This window comes from Dromaius novaehollandiae, chromosome W (genome assembly GCF_036370855.1).
Source record: "Dromaius novaehollandiae isolate bDroNov1 chromosome W, bDroNov1.hap1, whole genome shotgun sequence".
Lineage (NCBI taxonomy): Eukaryota > Metazoa > Chordata > Aves > Casuariiformes > Dromaiidae > Dromaius > Dromaius novaehollandiae.
The window spans coordinates 52004402-52022133 of NC_088130.1; the positions used below are offsets into that span (position 1 = coordinate 52004402).

A 17732-nucleotide genomic window follows, 5' to 3' on the forward strand; every position below is an offset into this window, starting at 1 on the left:
TTCTTTATCCTGTACTTTTTTTTTTTTTTTTTTTTTTAAGTACTTTGAGATCAAGATTGTATATAGAAAACTGAACCCATCACACGTAATACATACCATTTTTTTCAGCAAAGGCAATGGCATCTTCTTTAGTAGAGAAAGTAAGAACCATGTTGGATAAAGGATCAGCTCTGTAAGAAAGCAGATGACAAATTTTAAGCAAATCTGAAACCTGAAATACTTAATTATATTCATATCTCAAGTGCTAACCAAATGCTGTATTAAACAATTTATTTTAGTAAAACTCTTCAAAAGCATCATTCCCAAATTTCAGCCATTCAAAATTCCTTTATTTTTTGAATTATTCCAAGGATTAACACTTACTTTGTGCAGAGAATCTTTCCCTCTTTCGGTCTGTTGAATCAATTCCTTCCTAACTCCCTGCAGAAATTAATGCTTTGAATTTTTTATTCAACAAATATGCTTAACTACCTGCTGAGGTAACATAAGTGCTCTGCAGCAATCTTTTTAATTTTGAAAGCTGTGTACAGTGGGAGGAACCTTTTTGGAGAGTGGAAGGTTTAAGGTAATTTTGAACAATTCAAGGAAGCCAGAAGTCTGTAGAATGACTAGGGAAAGAATAATCTTAGAAGAGAGTAGAATATCAAGTTAAGAGGAATGGGAATTAATCAGAGACTGCAAAGTACATGAACAAATTCAGAATTCCAACCTGGCTGAAGTCATATGACCTCCATAAATTATTCCAGTACAGCAATCAGATTTCAGGCCTCAGCTGAAAACAAAGTTCAGAAACTCAAACTGCTAGCCAACTAATTACATAGTGGTTATTTTTAGATGATCAGCTATTTCTCAATTTCATTTCTGAAAAACAATCAATCAAATCAGCAAAAAGCTTTTTGAAACATATTAAATCTCACTAAAAATCAAAATATCTAATTTGTTGCTATAAAAACTCGATTTAAGAACAACAAAAACAATGAAAACAAGTATGGTTCTATAAATTCATCTACAAAACTTTTACGAAAATTAAATAAGAAATCTGTTGTAGCTGCAAAATGATTCCATAATGCTTCCCTGAGACAACACTGCACATGAGCCTGGGAGACAACTGACAAGACAAGACCAAATTGCAACAAACTATTGAAGGAGCTGCCTCTCAACTGTTCTCTCTCTTTGAAGCTATAAGGGTAGATGAAGAGAAAAAGCAACCAAAGATACATTGAACTCTTTACAATAAAGGACAAAGCCTGTGACTGGAGGCAGGGGGGAGGGGAAGAGGGGGAATTTAGCTTCCAGCAAAGACAACAGTGTAATTTTATCTGATGTACACATGGAACAAATGGAGTTCTCTCTATATCCAATATATTCCCCACTAAAAACAAAAAAACAACAAAAAACAGGATAAAGGCAGAAATTACACTTGCACAAGCCACTAAGATAGGCTTTCTTAAAGAAATTTAAAAATTTATCTTATAAAGGTGGTAAGAATCAGTAACTATGAATTAGTCTATACCACGATCAGTAGAGAATCAAGCAACCAAAATACTGCAGTATTGCAACAGCTTTTGCTTACTGTTCCTTTCTTCCATGATTGGGGTGAGAAAATGATCCTGCTTCATAGGAATGCTACTAGGAAGCAAAGAAGGGTACATTTGAGGTGTAGCGAAGGACTCATGTCTGTTCAGTGCTACAGAAGTTTGGTGAAAACCTTCCACGACAGAAGCAGTTTGGAAATGAGGATTGTACAGAAATGATTTCTTCTATTTTCATGTAGGATCATCTTTCATCCAATTTAATACAGCTTTTTGATTTCTTTCCATAAAGGAGCTATTCGCATGTTTTGGTTTGTGATAATCTGTGAGCAAACTGTGGAGTTCAGAATGAGGCAGCACGATGTCCTGACAGCTTTAGTAAAAATAGTGCTGCAGAATTTCCTATGTTCTAAGCCGTCTATCAATTACTACAAACAGAGATGCTACATTTTGTTCTTGTATAAGATTCTACAGAATGCAAACCATATGTTTCCTGTGCTTCTTTGTTTACAACTTTATATTAAAAAAATACTCAAGAACTATCCATGGGCACTCCTGTAACGAAAGCTCTCAAATTAAAACTTTCAAAAAAATGCCATGGGCCCATTTCATTTGGATCTACAACCAGGTAATTCCCATGGAAAAACTGTATCCAAGAAGAGATGACAAAAATATAGCAGAAAAAGCAAATGAGACTGTAAAATGACAGAAGTATAGCAAAGACATACAGGTAAGTATATTAAGTTAGAGTGCAAAGGAAAAGAGCTAATTAATTAATCCCGCTACACTATTCAAAAGTAAATGGGAATACTTCTGCCAGGAGAAGAATCTCTGCAGAAATTAGATCTGAAGAGAAGAAATTTTTCTTAGGTATTTTTGGGTGTTGAACAGTAATTTGAAATTACCAGAATGTCCACTAATAGCTCTTGGGAGAGTTCCTTAAAAAAATGAACGGATATAAACTAGTTTACAAAACCCTTGACCCAGTGGTGTCAATTCACAACACAGCACTCACTTTTGGCCTACTTGGAGCTTGTTTACACAGGAAATATCCCTTCCCCTACCCCAAAATAAAACTGTATCCAGAGATAGAGCCATTCAGAATAGCTATTCCATTTTAAATTCACACAATAAGCTCACTCCAGCATAATTTAACGAATGAGCCCTTAATACCACAGCTCATTTTTCTAGGTGGTTTATTTGGCATAAATGGATACAATTGTTAGAAAGTTTAAAAGCCATTATTTTGGCTGAGATCACGCAAAATCCCACCCAGAAAATAATTTGTTTGGGGAGGTTAAAGTAAGCTGAAAAGCAAAGGGGGATGAGAAGAAAAGTTAAATTCAACCTGAACTAAAGCAGGTGTTACTGGCACCTGCTACAATATCATAGTCTGTTCAAAGGTATAAATAGACCATACTTGAGTGGCTAGACACTTTGGGAGTTTTGGGGGGCACACAAGAATGGAGGGAAAGGGACAGTGCAGGTAAACAGTTCATCGCTTAACAAACTGATTTAGGCCACTGTAAAACAACCTGGTCATTACTTGCTAAATGTAGTGGTTACTTGCAGTAGTGGAATCATCAAATCTTATATGTATTAAATCACTGCAGTTTTGTCTTCTGAAACAGTAATTTGAACACGCTTATGATGAAAAGGTAAGAAACCTGGGGACCTGTTTAAGAGGTAGTCATTATTATATACAGGCTTAAAGTTTTAAAGCAGGTATTTTAATATAATTAATATTTTAATATAATTCTTATTTTAACCCCCAGTCAATCTTCTCGTTAATTTACTGAGAGTTCATCTTGGCTTCACTAATTGCTCTGTAATACGAATGCAACTGAGATGTTATAGGTTGTGAGTATCTTCAGTTTGTTTTTTTTTATGAGAAAAACATAACAGGAAGACTTGATTTCAGAGCTGTTTTGAATTAATATTTCAAGATACATTTATTTTAAAGACTATTCATTCTGTGGCTGGATTTAGAATATTAACAGATCTCCAAAAATACTTCCTCAAAGCATATTATATTTAAGGTTTTAGGGTTTTTTTTCCAATCAGAATTTTGTGTTCTTTGATCATAAGCTCTAATGTTTATATGATTGCAGGTCAGACATTTTCAAGAGGCGTCAGATCCTTTTTGAAGCTTGAAAAATAATCTGCAGTGGTTAGTTTTTGTTTATGCTAATAATTAACTTTTCTGAATATGTCTCTAAGAAGAAACCTTCAAATTACAATATTGTCATGAGAACTGTGGACAGTCATCACACACTATAGAAACTAATCACTGTAAAATAAAGGTAGTATATTTATGAAAAAAATTTAGCTGCATCTAAATTATACTTACAACCCTAAATTACAGAATAATTATCCAGGGCTAGTATTCTTCTGGATTTTGGCACGTTTAAGATTTTTCACTCCTGATAACAGCAACACTAAGGCAAACAGCGTAATGTTTTTAAAGAGTGTATTTTTTCTAAACAGTAATGGTTCTTCATTTTAGATCCTCAGGATATTCATAAAGCTTCATTCAGAATTTCCAGAAGCCAAATATCATTATTTTACATTTAACCTAATGAAATATATGCAATTGAGAGTTAAAAAGGATTTACTGCTTCAAATTACTAATAACCTTCTTTCCCTGATGCTGACATAAAATGACATCACCACAAATGTAATAGCTGCATTTTTTTATTGTGTTAGCACTTCTTTCAGATTCTTCCAGATGATTTTATGAGCTAAAATCTGTTTTTAAACGTAATGGATCATTAATCACGTGACCAACACACAGCTACCTAGTCTAAGTACTATTAAAACACAAGCAGATTGACAGGTAGGAAGGACATTTTAGAGTTAAATTTACACAACAGTAAGAGCCAAACATAGGAGAAAAACATATCCAAATTTAGTAACTACTCACGTAGATGCCCAACCCATTAAAGGGTTCTCCCAGCGCTCCCTGTTATCAAATTCCAACTTCCACTTCTTTGTGTTGTTAACTCCTGCCTGCATTGCATTACGTGCTGGAACAAAAATGTGAACTTTTCTGGTTTTGATGTGCTCCTCTGGAACACCAGTTAAAGTAGTGATATCCTAAGAAAGATATAATGAATCTTGTTAAAAATGGTTCACATAAAAGGCTTGTAAAATAGCAATTTTTACTGTTTTTACATGATTTCATACTTTTTTTTTAAATTACAATAAAAATTTCATAGAGTTAAATATTAGGAGAGCAGTTTTATAAAAGTGAAGCTGACTCAGGTTGGGGCTTCCATCACCCTGCTTCCCTTGGCTGAATTAGATTTTGTATGGATCAGTTATCTGAACCTGCGCACCATCCATCTACACAACTCCCTGTGCCAGAGAAGGGACAGGACATTCCCTCCAATCCTCTGACCACAGCCATAAGGTCACCACTGCTCCAACTTACACCAGCTGAAGCAGATGTGGAAATGTAGCATACGCTCTTCTTCGCCCCACCTCCTTGAAGAAAAAAATTAGAGCACAGACTGACAAATCTGGAAATTTTATGTTAATATCGAGAGCCTAAGCCTCACATAAGCAGTACTACTCACCAAAACTGTAGCTAGCTCGCTATGTGCTTCAGTGTAAGTGCGTGCTTTTGCTTGTGCTTAGCGTGAAGGAAGAGGCAGGTGGTTATCTTTTCCACAATAACATACCGGTTGAGACTGCCGAGCAGGTACTAAAATCCAGCTCTCTTACTTCTCTAACCATTAGGTCATTACATAAAATTGACCTCTCTTCTTTAAATGGTGAGCCTAAGAGTGTTTCAAGTATGGATCTCAGCTTTTCAGAGTCACTTCTCAGTACTACTCAGTGATGTTCAAGATGAAGAGAGGAACAAAATTTCAGATATTTCAGAGGTCTTCGGCTAACTTACACATTCCCTATCTCAAAGAGCAGACCTATTTCATTTTTTTGAAGCACTCAGATTCAATATACGCAGATTATGACACTGTCTGATTTAGCACTGTTAATTCCATGCCAAGACCAGGGGCTCTAACAATTAAGCACAGTAATGTCCAGGCCTACAATTGCTCAGGTCCCTTTGTCAGCTCGAGCCCATGTTTCTTAAATAGGCATTGTAGTGACTTGACATTTTTGATAGGGATGTTTGTTCAAGCTTTTGCACCATTTGATACTGAGGACATTCTGAGGCATTTTTGTGAAGAACAAAAAGATTTGGGAGATTCCAACTTACAAAGAAAACTGCTTATAAGATTTTATAAAGTCAGTAGTAGGATGCCCTCTACAAAGGCTTCACTTGTGAGTTCTCAACAAATAAACTTAACAAAAGATAAAAATTGAAGTATCACAAAAACAATTGAAAAATATTAGCTGACTTTAACAAGGAATAAGATGGAGAAAAACCTCACAAGAATTGATATGAAAAGTTATTCTCACCAGCATTGATATAATTAAAGTGAACTTTCTCTTTAAAAACTAAACAGTAATTACATAAAATTAACCTGTCAGTTCATCCTAGTACAGTAAAGAGAGTGAAATCAAACATCAAATACTTCCACTAAGGATGCTAAACTACTCCTGATATATACTTAAAAGGCCAGTGGTAGCTCCTGGGTCTTCCCTCTCCCCAAGAACAAATAGCAAACTGGTAGAAGTCCAAAATGTGTAGCAGAACTTCAGGCATATTGAACTCATCTCGCCAGTGGGGGCATGACACGAATGAAAAGGCAAACAAGTTTAAATAAAACACTGTGGGTTTACACGTCTGTAGCTACTAGCTTCATAGTATTTTGTTCTGTGGCCATCTTAAAAGCTCTTGATGCTGTCACCAGATCATACTCTGAAATGAGAAATGTTTCATTTGTCATTTCACTTCAGAAAACAAACTGGGAGATCAATCCCTCAAAACCGCATCAGGGAGCAAGTTTAAAGTGTTTGTCTTGCATTTACAAGTAGAACACCACACACACACACACACACACACACACACACACACACACACACACACACACACACACACACACAGACACACAGAAAATTTCCAAATTCTAAAAGTTGTACTCGGACTACCTACCGGAAACTGTCAAAATATCTTTACAATTTAATTATAAACGTTTCATTAGGGCCACATAATGTTTATTTTTAGTATGAGTCTAGCCATGCTATGAAAATGAAACACTACCAATTACCAAAATGTTGCAACACATACACAAAAAACAGACTGGCATTTATGACTGCTGCAGTTTAAATCAACCAGTTTTAGAAAGAAACATCTTAAAGTTTTCTTATTTGAATTGGCAAACTGCTTTGTTTAACAATTTTATTTTATTTTATTTTATTTTTACCTGCAGTAAAAGCTTGGTGGGGCTTCAATGTTACAGTTTGCCTGTTTATAGAAATGGGCCAGTAAATTATCCTTTACATATAAACATCCCCAAAATATCTCTATGGAGAAAACATATGAATATTCACCAAAAATTTGATACTTCCTTTTAAATAATCTGGATCCTGCTACATGTAAAGATTCTGTGTTTTTGTTATCATCAAATACCTCCAAATTTGCAAGCTTCCAAATAAATAAAAATGATAAAAACATTTTTTTTAACCATTATTCTCAGCAACTTGTATGTCCACTATGAATTTTACTCTTAAGATTTAGAGGTTTAAGTACTCCAGAGTTATCTGGGATTAAAATAAAATCCTATATTAAATAACATTACGGACATACTCAATTTCCTCTTTTGAAGCCTCCATACCAAAATCCATAAAAATATGACACATTAGTGCATACAGAATACAATATAAAAAAAAACCCCTACACAATGGAAGAATGTTGAATGCTGTATTTATGAGGTAACTGTAGTAAAGAAGTGCCTAGACTTGTTTATCTGGATAAAAACATAACCAAAACCCAAACAAACCCCCAGCACCTCCAAGACATGTTTTCTGGGCACTCAACTGGCTCCAAATGAAAGTTATCTTACTAATAACATGAGATTCATCCCATAAAAATCTTCCAAGGTGAAAACTAAAACCTGCCTACTTTCAGGAACTAAAATAACTCCATGGTGTTGCTAGCTCTTCATACTTTGATTCATTATAGCTAAAGTTTCCATGCCTTCTGGGATTCTAGCAATTGTTTATTGATATCTTCCCCAGTTCAAAGCTGGCAATTGAACAGACAGTTGTTAGGACAATGAGTTCCTGGATTCTGAAGCCCAAGTTGTCCTGACATAAAATCACTGTTTTTGCTTGCTGTAGACATGTAAGGTACTGTAGCATAGCTGAGCTGTTGCCAAAGATATGGAATAAAAAGGCTTGGCATCTATCACATACTTGACACCTAAAGAGCACAGAAGCTCTAAAATTCCTATTCCCTGTAGGCGCACTCTTAGTCTAGACAAACTGATTTCTCACACTTTTAAAATGCATTACAACACTCTATTGTGATCATTTCATCCACACAGCTCCAGCTAGTGACAGAAGAACCTGTCCTTTAAGCGACATTTCAATGGGCTAAAGCTCCCGCTCCAAGATTCCATTAAAACAATATAATACTTGAAAAGAACTATGCTGCACTGGGTTGAACTCTCTACTGTGTCTTCAGTGCTTTGTTCTGAGTTCAAGTTCTCACTGAAACTACCTGTGAACCAACTTTCCAAAACAAAGATGTTTTCGACAGCAAGTTTCACATTGCCATCCCTTTTTTTAATGCTCCTTACTGAATTTTGCTCTATTAGCATATTAAAATATTAGTGAGGTGTTCAGCATCAAAAATTCTAAATAATTAGGTGACAATGTATCGAGCTGTATTAAAAGACTTGAGATTTGAACTGCATAGATCTGCTTTACTAAAAATTAAAAACACCTCATTTTTAACGCAGGCTGTCATCTAAAAATGCATTCTGACATTGTTTTTCTTAATACATATATAGATTTTTTTAAATAGTAACTTCTGAGCTTTTAAAATATCAATTTAGAGGCATTTTGGCTCCTGGAATAAGTTGAGAGAGACGAAAACGACACTTTTACTTTTTTTAAACAGCAGAAACCACATCAAATTGCTTAAAAATCAAGAGGAGCTTTTGTCTTTATTATAACTTATGCTATTTAAGAACACTTGTCATGGTAGAGAGCCTGGTAAAGCTATTCTTGAAAGAGCAAGAGAAAACGATAAAAGTGCTGTATAGCAGAAAGAAAAACTGGTTCACAGACGCAGTGTCAATGAATGAAAGCAATATTCAGCATAACGGTGACTTTAGAAGGAAACGAAAATTTCATTCTTTTGAGTACCCCATGAGTACCACAAGTTCCAAAGGAAACAAAAAGATGAACTCTGTAATTCAAGGGAAAGTGACCAAGGCATTTAAAATATCTCTGTAAACCAGTAGTTTTGAATAGACGAGTCAGGTGTGCCTAAAGGTGTCACGTTTCTACTACGACATTTCTTTCCATGCATAGACAAAAACTGTACATAAATGCTATCAACTATCTACTGTTTAAGTCCCCCCACTCCTTTTTTTTAAATAAAGGAAACAGGGAACAAGCAATGGGAAGTTGATGTCAAAACACAGAAAAACCTCCCAGCAAGCTTCCAGCAACCACCCAGGATTTAGAGCCTTGCTAGGCGCTCTCTTTTCAATACCAGAATTTCACACATTTCAATGACCATTATGACTTCAAAGAATCAAATTTTCATCATTGTCCGTCATCTGCCGGTTGATTTGTATAAAGGAGTTCTTCTGCATGCACTCCAGACAAAGGGCTCCTTACTTTCGTGGCTATATATCAAGTTTAAAAGTTCTGTTTGTGACAGTTGTGTCTGTGGTAAATTAGGGTAACACTGAAGGAGTGCAGCTGCTCTGCAGGAACCTCCTTTTTGGCATCATTTCACTTAAATAAAAACTGAATAATTAGTTTCTGCCTTTATTAAACCGCAAAAATGCCACTGGCCTTAGTAATTACTTCCGGTTGCCCCACCTACTTAACCTCAATAGTTTACACTTGTTAGAAAGGAGGGAAAGTAGAAGTTTTCAGTACTTTATAGGAGTTTACAACAGTTTGCTCTCCTCCCTGCCCCCAATATGTTTTAGCAGGCAAAGTGTATAAAGTTTTGCCATAAATTCATGTTGCAAAACACTTTCTTTAAGAGCTGTTATATCAAAGCGCAGAACAGGACATTGAACATCTTGCATAATATCCACAAAGTAGCTGCTGCGAAAGAAGCTTTTTATTTAATGTGCTCAACTGCTCCGGCTGCAAGTGAGGATGGGAACATTTACATTTCTACACCTCACTATGGTATTTTTGAAAGAAATGCAAGAGAAAAAATCTACTATGCAATGTGTAAGTGGAAAAAAGGAGCAGAATGAACTAAACATGGTCAGACAACATTTATCTAACAGCTACAGACATAACAAGGCGGAGGAAAAAAAGCATATTTGCCCTTAGGAAATTTTGTATCACATAGAATACAGTTTTCTTTTAGGCTTCACAATCTTTTTGCATTATCACAGTAATCTGTGAACAACATGTGTTGCCCATAATGTGTTCTCCCATCTAACCATGCTGCAGAGAGATTTTATAAAAATGTTGAGGAAAGCAGTGAAAGAACCGTACTAAAAAAACAGAAAACCAAACACTGTAAACATGAAACAGGATACAATAATGATTACAAGAAAGTTTCCACTTAAAGAAAGTCTCTTTACACAGGTGGCTTTGCTGGAAACCCCAAAGAGAAACTGCAAAGAATATGCTGAAGAACGGGCCTATGATAAAAGCAGAAATTGTCACGTGGACTGGAATTAACCAAAGTCCTTGATAGTACTCTTGAGTCTACTGACTGCCACTATGCCAAATGAGGTGTCAGCATCCTAAAAATCTCTTGACAAAGACAACGTTTGCTAGTGCTGTTAGTTTCGACAAACTACTCATCAGTTTGTATTTCACAGCTTAGGAGTTCCTACGTTAACAGCCATGAGGGCAAACCAGTCTCTGGAGTCACAACACCTCCTTGAGATTTTCCCTGTCATTCCCTTGCACAAAGGCTTGCTCAACTTCCCCAATATTTTGCATGTCCAATATTATTTTGTGCTGGTTGAAAGAGCTATTGCAAACATTATGGCACGACACATCCCACAGGCCATTTAGCCAGCATCGCTTGGATTTGTTCCGAGCGAACGCAGCGAAGGAGCGAACAGGCATATGTACGACTGGACTTCTAAGAATGCCAGGTGCTGTGTACAAATTTGAACACAGCTTCCCATTAATCAGTAGAAAACTTCCCCTCTCCTCCACACCCAAAAAACCTTTCCTCCAAACCTTAGACACTCTATTATATTCAAATTTGGTCTCCTGAAAAAAGTCATAGAAAAGCTGTATTTATAAAAGTGATCAATAGTAAACATTATGGCAAAAGCTGCTGAGTAGTATTTTAGTTAGTTTAAGCTACAATACTAAAAATAGCAACAAAATCTCAGATTTTGCTCCTATCAGTGCCCTGACAAACCTCAAAGCAGAGAAGCATTTTTGTGACAAAACATAACACATGACAAACAAGCCAAAAGTACCTATCATTCAGCCTGTATTCTTGATGGACAGGTAAACCACATTTTAGAAATTAAAAATGAAGCATTCAAAACAGGTAAGTCCCACTTTCAGCAAAGACAGGTATTTCATACTCAGTAATATGTTTTCTGCCAAGAATCAAAGAGTAAGACAAAAAACAACAATTTAATTATTAAATAACGTATTTTTTACTTTAATTTAGTACCTCCTAGCTTTGTACATATCGTATGGAAGTCTGACAAAATTAAAGAAAGGAGGGAATGAAAGCTGATTTTACATTTTGCATTTTTCTCCATATGAGTGAAATTAAGAAAACCATTATTAAATTAAATGAAGCAGAGGGGAAGGGAAGAGAGAGAGAGTTAGGAATATAAATAGATTGATATTGTTACTAACAGTCATTTGACAGTTCACTGTGGATGTGATATGGTTTAGATTGAGGTAATTATAAACAACATGTTTATCTAAAACAAGGTGGAAAAAAGTCATTGAGTTATTTGCAGGAGATCCTATAAACTTCTTTTTTGCAGAACACAGCAAGATTTCAGTACAACATTCTCTCCAGAACTCATTACTGATTACTTATGCTATATTCCTATTAGAAGTCATAATAAGCAGATTGGCTTACAAGGCTACATAAATCTTCATGAACGTTATGGTGAATTACGACTAAAGATGACTGTTCATCTTCCAGTATATAAAATCTAGTTTTCATCATGGACACCCAAAGCCCCAGCCACAAGCTCTGGGTTGGGTCTTCCACATTTTAAGTGAGAACCCAAATTCAGGCCACTCCTGTACACTGGGAACAATATCTGCATTTTTTCATGTCTCTGATGGTGTTTTAGTGAATTGCTTACTTTTAATGCTCATTAAAACAGTTAATTGCATTTATGTGCATGTGTTTACAATATAAATCACAAACATATGACTTAACTATTAATTCTAAAGAGCTACTACCTTTCAGGAATTCTGTCACAAGCAAGGGAAAAAACAAACAAACAAACAAACAAACAAACAGTTCTGACCTGCTTTATGCCCATTTGAAAACCTTTAAATTTCCTTTAAAGTATCCATTAAGAAATTTTCCAAATACTGCCCAGGTAAGTTCCTGAACACAGAAACCATTTGCTTCATCATCTGCAGCCTTGGGATGGGAGAGAATCTAATCTGTTTTAAATGTGTGGTATCTTCTCATAGTTTCTTGGAAAAGCTCACTTACCATTTCATGCTGCAAAGACCCAAGGGAGCTAGCGTGACATTAAAAGCCTGACAGTGAATTGGGACACTACTCACACAGAAGAAGTGCTATTGCTGCTGTGAAGCAGGAGCACCTGGACTTTTACTGAGCCAATTCATACTCTAAACTGGACAGCAAGTATCTTAAAATCTGAACTGCTGAGTTCAAATTTGGATGTAAAGCAAAGTCTTAAGACTTGATAACTCTAGTAAGATTTCCTATGATGAAGTCATAAGAAAGATTATCACTGCAGTACATGAAACAGCTACTGCGGATCCAGTTAAATTAGCTGACAACCTTCTGAGTGGGTTGTTAGAGCACAGAACACTATAACATTTCTTCAAAATGTCATTATAGTGCATTCAGGTGTTCCTTTCTCTTCACCTCCCAATTACATATTTACTCCTATTTACTGACAGTTGTGGAACACTGTTTAAGGGTTAGAATTTAACAAACTAGGCTTCTATTTATAAAAATATGATATTCGTCAAGAATGGGGGAACAAATGTAAAAAGTAGTATTTTAAAGTTTAACCTGACAATATTGTCACAGTAGCGCGTGTTCTACCATTAAGCGCAATATTCAGAAATCTTTAGTTCACGTAAACCAGTGCCGCCTTCACCCTGATGCCTGTTCTCTATTCTTCACATCTCTTTCATAAAGAAAGTGATTCCTGTGACTGTAACAGACCTTTGTTACAATGTAACAAATAGTTTGAAACACAGGGGAGAACAGAAAGTAAGCAACCAAGCAATGCAAATTTAAGTGAGACTCTTGTTGGTGCATGCTTTTAAGAAGCAAAGTTGCATTTAAGAAGTTACAAGGAAACCAAACCTCTTAAAAGCTGTCTTTTACTCTAATGCAAGATGTAATGCTTCTAGGTAATATAGAAGGATTTTAAAAGTTGAAAGGAAGTGCTAAATAGTGTACACAATTTCCATACACAGCAGGTAGTGAGGCAAGAAAAGAACTGACACAGTTACCCTCTTTAAAGGGATGCACAATAGAGTACTGTTATGCAGTGTTAGCGTACTGAAGTTCTGTGCATCAGGGATGCTGCAGCTATTAACAGCTTAAATGTTCACTGTATTTTGTTAATTAGTGCATAGGGCTTTCAACATGTTTTAGAAAGATCTTTTCTAACAGTAACACTTTCATTATTCTCTGGTGGGGATGGGACGCGTTGATGTGGCTTCAACTGTTTAATCACAATTGATAAAATGTGTGGCTGAATACCACTGGACAAAAATTTTTTCTTTAAATCTATCTATAAAATTAGTTAAAATGGAAGCTTTCTAAAGTCTCTCTCTAAAAGCTGAATCATCAGCAGAATATATTACTATTATATTGCAAATTGTTTTTAGCTTGTTCTATCTACAAGTTTGTCTTTGCTATTTGTGCTTTACATATGTTTAGCCTTTAAAGTTACTTCTAGGCCAGAAATCAAGGTCTCATACTTTCTGATACCATAGAGAGAAATCTGTCACCAAGATAAAAACCTGGTATGTAAATTCAATAATTTAACTTGTTACATCTTTCCTTTCAGTTTTCTCTTACTGGAGGGGGAGGGGGGACAGAGAGAATCAAAAGAGAACACAACGTAGCCATTATGTTGACTAAACATCAATAAAATAGTAGGAATTTGTTTTGTTACAGAAGAATATTCAACTTCTGACTTATCAAAAAGCCAGAATTAGCTGACCCAGGTATGCTTTCAAATGCAGCAGGCACAGGAGCAGAAATGTGGCCAACTAAGAAAAAATAAAAAAATAAAAGAATAGAGAAGGAAATATTAGTGCACACTACATTTATTTCTTTAAAAAGGTTCTGCTCGTTAATCTGCTACTCAGTGAAATCTTTAAAATATATGAGTTATGATGATGACGAACTATACAGAAAAATAACATTATTCATTTTTATACACAAATATGTGAGCACATATGTAAAATGAGATCTCTGTAAAGAAAAGCTATTCACTTCTTCAGATGTTAATAATCTGAATTAACAATAATCTTAAAAAGCTTTTGCAGCAAAATTATAACATTTACAAATCAAGCAAAGATTTTCTCTTACACAAAAAGTAAGCCATTGGGCTTTATGGAGTGAATACAACCGGGTACGCCAAACAGATGCATAAGAGAAAGAACAATTCTTCTACAGTCCAGTCTTCACAATACAAGAACTAAACTGCATATTAAAACTCTATGGATCTGAACATTAGATGCTCTCTCCATGGTCCATATCCTCAGTTAACACAGATTATCCTTCCCGATTTGAGAAAGCAGCCCTGAAAGTAGTTCAGAGGTACCTAAAAAGTTTTCAAGAGTTGGCATCTGTTTTCATTTCATCATTGATCTACTGAGCAGAGACAGGTAGTACTGAAGAAGCACCAAGCTCTCTTATAGTGTGACCAAGACACTCAAGGATTTCCACAGCCTTATTGGGCTGCAGCTTTCCTTCCAGAGAAGGAAAGCTTTTTCCTTTCTGACTTAATAAAATGATTCAACTAGGATTTCATGACTGGAAACAATCTCTGAGTCTGTACACAGAACTTTCCCACCAAGTAAACAGCTGGGCTAGGTTTTGTGTCTTATCCCTACAGCTTGGATTTACTACACAAATGCAGAAGGAAAACAGACTGTGCTGAAGAGAAAAGGCTCTACAAGGAATTGCTCATTCACTGTTCCTGACAGGACAAGAATTATTCTTGGTATCTAAAGACATTTTTCATAACAGGGCATACTAACTTAGGTATTCTAGAAAAGGATTATGTAATTGTATTGTTTTATCAGGACACGAAAATGCAGCTTAGTCTTTAAAAAGCAAAACTATAGAAAACAGCTCGAAAAATGAAGCTACTCCTGTTGATTACAAGACTATATCGATGGCTTACTTTTATTCTTTCTAGTGGATTACAAACTCTGATTGCCTATTTAGGCTTACAAAACCAAACAAGTATTTGAAAGTTGAATAACCCTTTGGACATCAGACAAACTAAACATGGTACAATGTCATTCTTCTAAGTTGTTCTGAACTGCCATCCTAGCAAGCTCTTCAAAACCAGTATTCTTTGATAGAAAATGAAATACTATGTAATGAAACAAAAACTCTCCTGCATACCCTTCAAAGAGATATTCTTTGACCCAGTGCTCCAGACTAAAGCCTTGAAATTTTTGCACAAGAATGCTGCACGAAGGAAGTCCAGACAAAACAGACACTCGAGATGTTAGAAGGTTGTGTAACCCCAATCTCAGACACTCCTCCTTCCAATACCCAGCAGAGATAGCACTACCATGCACCAAAAAAAAAGGCTCTCGGAGGAAGAAATCCAATTCCTTTACCCTATCCTAAAAACAAATAAACCTACATAGGAATGAGAGTGCAAGTGCAGCTCATTGATACAACTATGTATCAGTTTATACTGGGTTCTGAGCTACTTGTAAGATGTGCAGAATTTTCTAATATGAGTAAGAAAATTATCTAATGCTGCAATTTAGTCATATAACAATATTTACTTAAAAGGAGGCTAAAGACATAACAAAAAAGTGATGGCAATTTCTTTACTTGGACTGTCAGAGTTATTGAAATCTTTATCTTGGGGAGTAACTTGTTGCCTGCAGACATTCTTACAAAAAGCTATCAGTACCCAGCTGACCACATTTTCTAAACTACCACAAACTTCATCAAACTATAACTGCTTACAAAAGCAAGTTGTAGCAAGCAGTATAGGCTGAACTGAGCTGGGATATTCCAATTAAAGAGGGATTTAATTGCCAAGCAGCAAAATATAGTGAATTAGCAATACTGAAAAAGGATAATCTACACATACACCTGAGCTTGTACTTAACACCAAATGCAACTACCAGTGAAAACTATAATGAATAAACTGCCTAATTTTGTTTCAAAAAAAAAAAAAAAACAAAAAAACCCACTGTTTAGAAACAAATACATGCTTTGGCAGATCAGCTTGGTGTAGGAGGGAGAAAGATTATTCCCCCCCCCCCCCCCCCAAATTAAAATCTTGAAATATTACATTTAAGATTAACTGCTTGACAAAGTTATCCAAGACAGTTTTTTTTTCTCCCCAAGCAGTCTTTCTTAGTGGGAACAAAGAAGGAAATTTTTAGTAGATTATGCTTAGCAGCAAAAAACAGACACACAAATAACAAACTATCAGTGACCACACAAACAGTTAAGGCCTTTGTGTATTTAACTCTATGGAAGTCCACACTAATTAACACCTACAATTAAAATAGCTGTATATATATTTTTACTTGCAAACAGTTAATTTTCTGTTTTTGTACATTTCACATTTATTGAAAGGATATATTTAATTCTAGACTACAAGTAATTCTAGAATGTGATTTTCTCTCTTGAACACCTTCTACACTGGAAACTAACACCATTCAAATGTCAACCATTGCAACTGTAGATGACAGAATGCAAAATGAACACTAAGTATTACATATGAAGTGTAACAACAGAGGACAATACACACTATCTTAAATATTTTATAAACCACCGGCAAACAACTTTTCATTTATGCTGAACTCAGAATACAACATGTACCCGGCCACCTGCTTACTTGACACAATTAGGATGGAAGAAAGAACTTCCCCAAGCCACAGGCCTCATAAAGAAGGCCATTTTGGCCAAAGATAGAAGGTTTTTCTTCAATCATATCTGCAAAAAAAAAAAAAAATGGTGGTAACAACACTTATTAATTGCATTTCACATGAGAGGTTTGAATGCACATTTTCATTTATTCTTCATTCTTCCAAAGTAGACTGCAAGCTGCTGGTCTATTTAGAAAAAAGTAGAAGGAATACAGCCTTCAAGGCAAAAGTTTGAGGGAGGGGGGGTTGGATGGGGAGGAGAAGATTGGTGGTGGTGGTACCTTTCTCTGAGCCACCTGACAGATTTCCATTCTGGTATCTTGTACCCTTTGCATATGACAACTCCACATCAGAGTCATACATACAAGGCACACAAAAATTTGTAAGTTACATTCCTCCTGAAGAAAAATGTTGCCCTAAACCAAATCCTTTATGGTAACCACTTGAACAAATAGTGCAGCTGGATTGGATTAAATGAAGAAAAGCTTATTCTAAATACTTTTATCCCATTAAGTTACGTTAGGAACAGCTTGAACTCACCCTCAAGGAATAACCCACAAGGGGTTAATAGAATTTTGAAAAACCAAAACACAGAACATCCACTATATCCTTATTATCTAACACAGTGGTAATGCTTGGAGAATTTTTGGCTGAGTAGTAGTTTCACGAAAAGGAAATCCAGTAAGCCTGTCTTCAATAAAAGCACACTTTGCCAAGTGTTTCTCTTCACTGAAAAACAGCTCCTATGCACAGTCTTCAAATGCAGTGTCACACTGTCTCACACGT

At 35.7% G+C, this 17732-nt stretch overlaps 1 protein-coding gene across 1 annotated transcript in view; it reads right to left on the reverse strand.

Moving 5' to 3' along the window:
• LOC135324457 (NADH dehydrogenase [ubiquinone] iron-sulfur protein 4, mitochondrial-like) overlaps window positions 1-17732 on the reverse strand; it is a 45136-nt gene that overhangs the window by 4174 nt on the left and 23230 nt on the right. Inside the window, exons 3-4 of the mRNA XM_064500899.1 lie at window positions 4456-4628; window positions 97-170 (exon numbers count right to left, since the gene is read on the reverse strand). Coding sequence (XP_064356969.1) covers window positions 97-170; window positions 4456-4628 — 247 coding nt within the window. The remainder of the gene's footprint in view (window positions 1-96; window positions 171-4455; window positions 4629-17732) is intronic.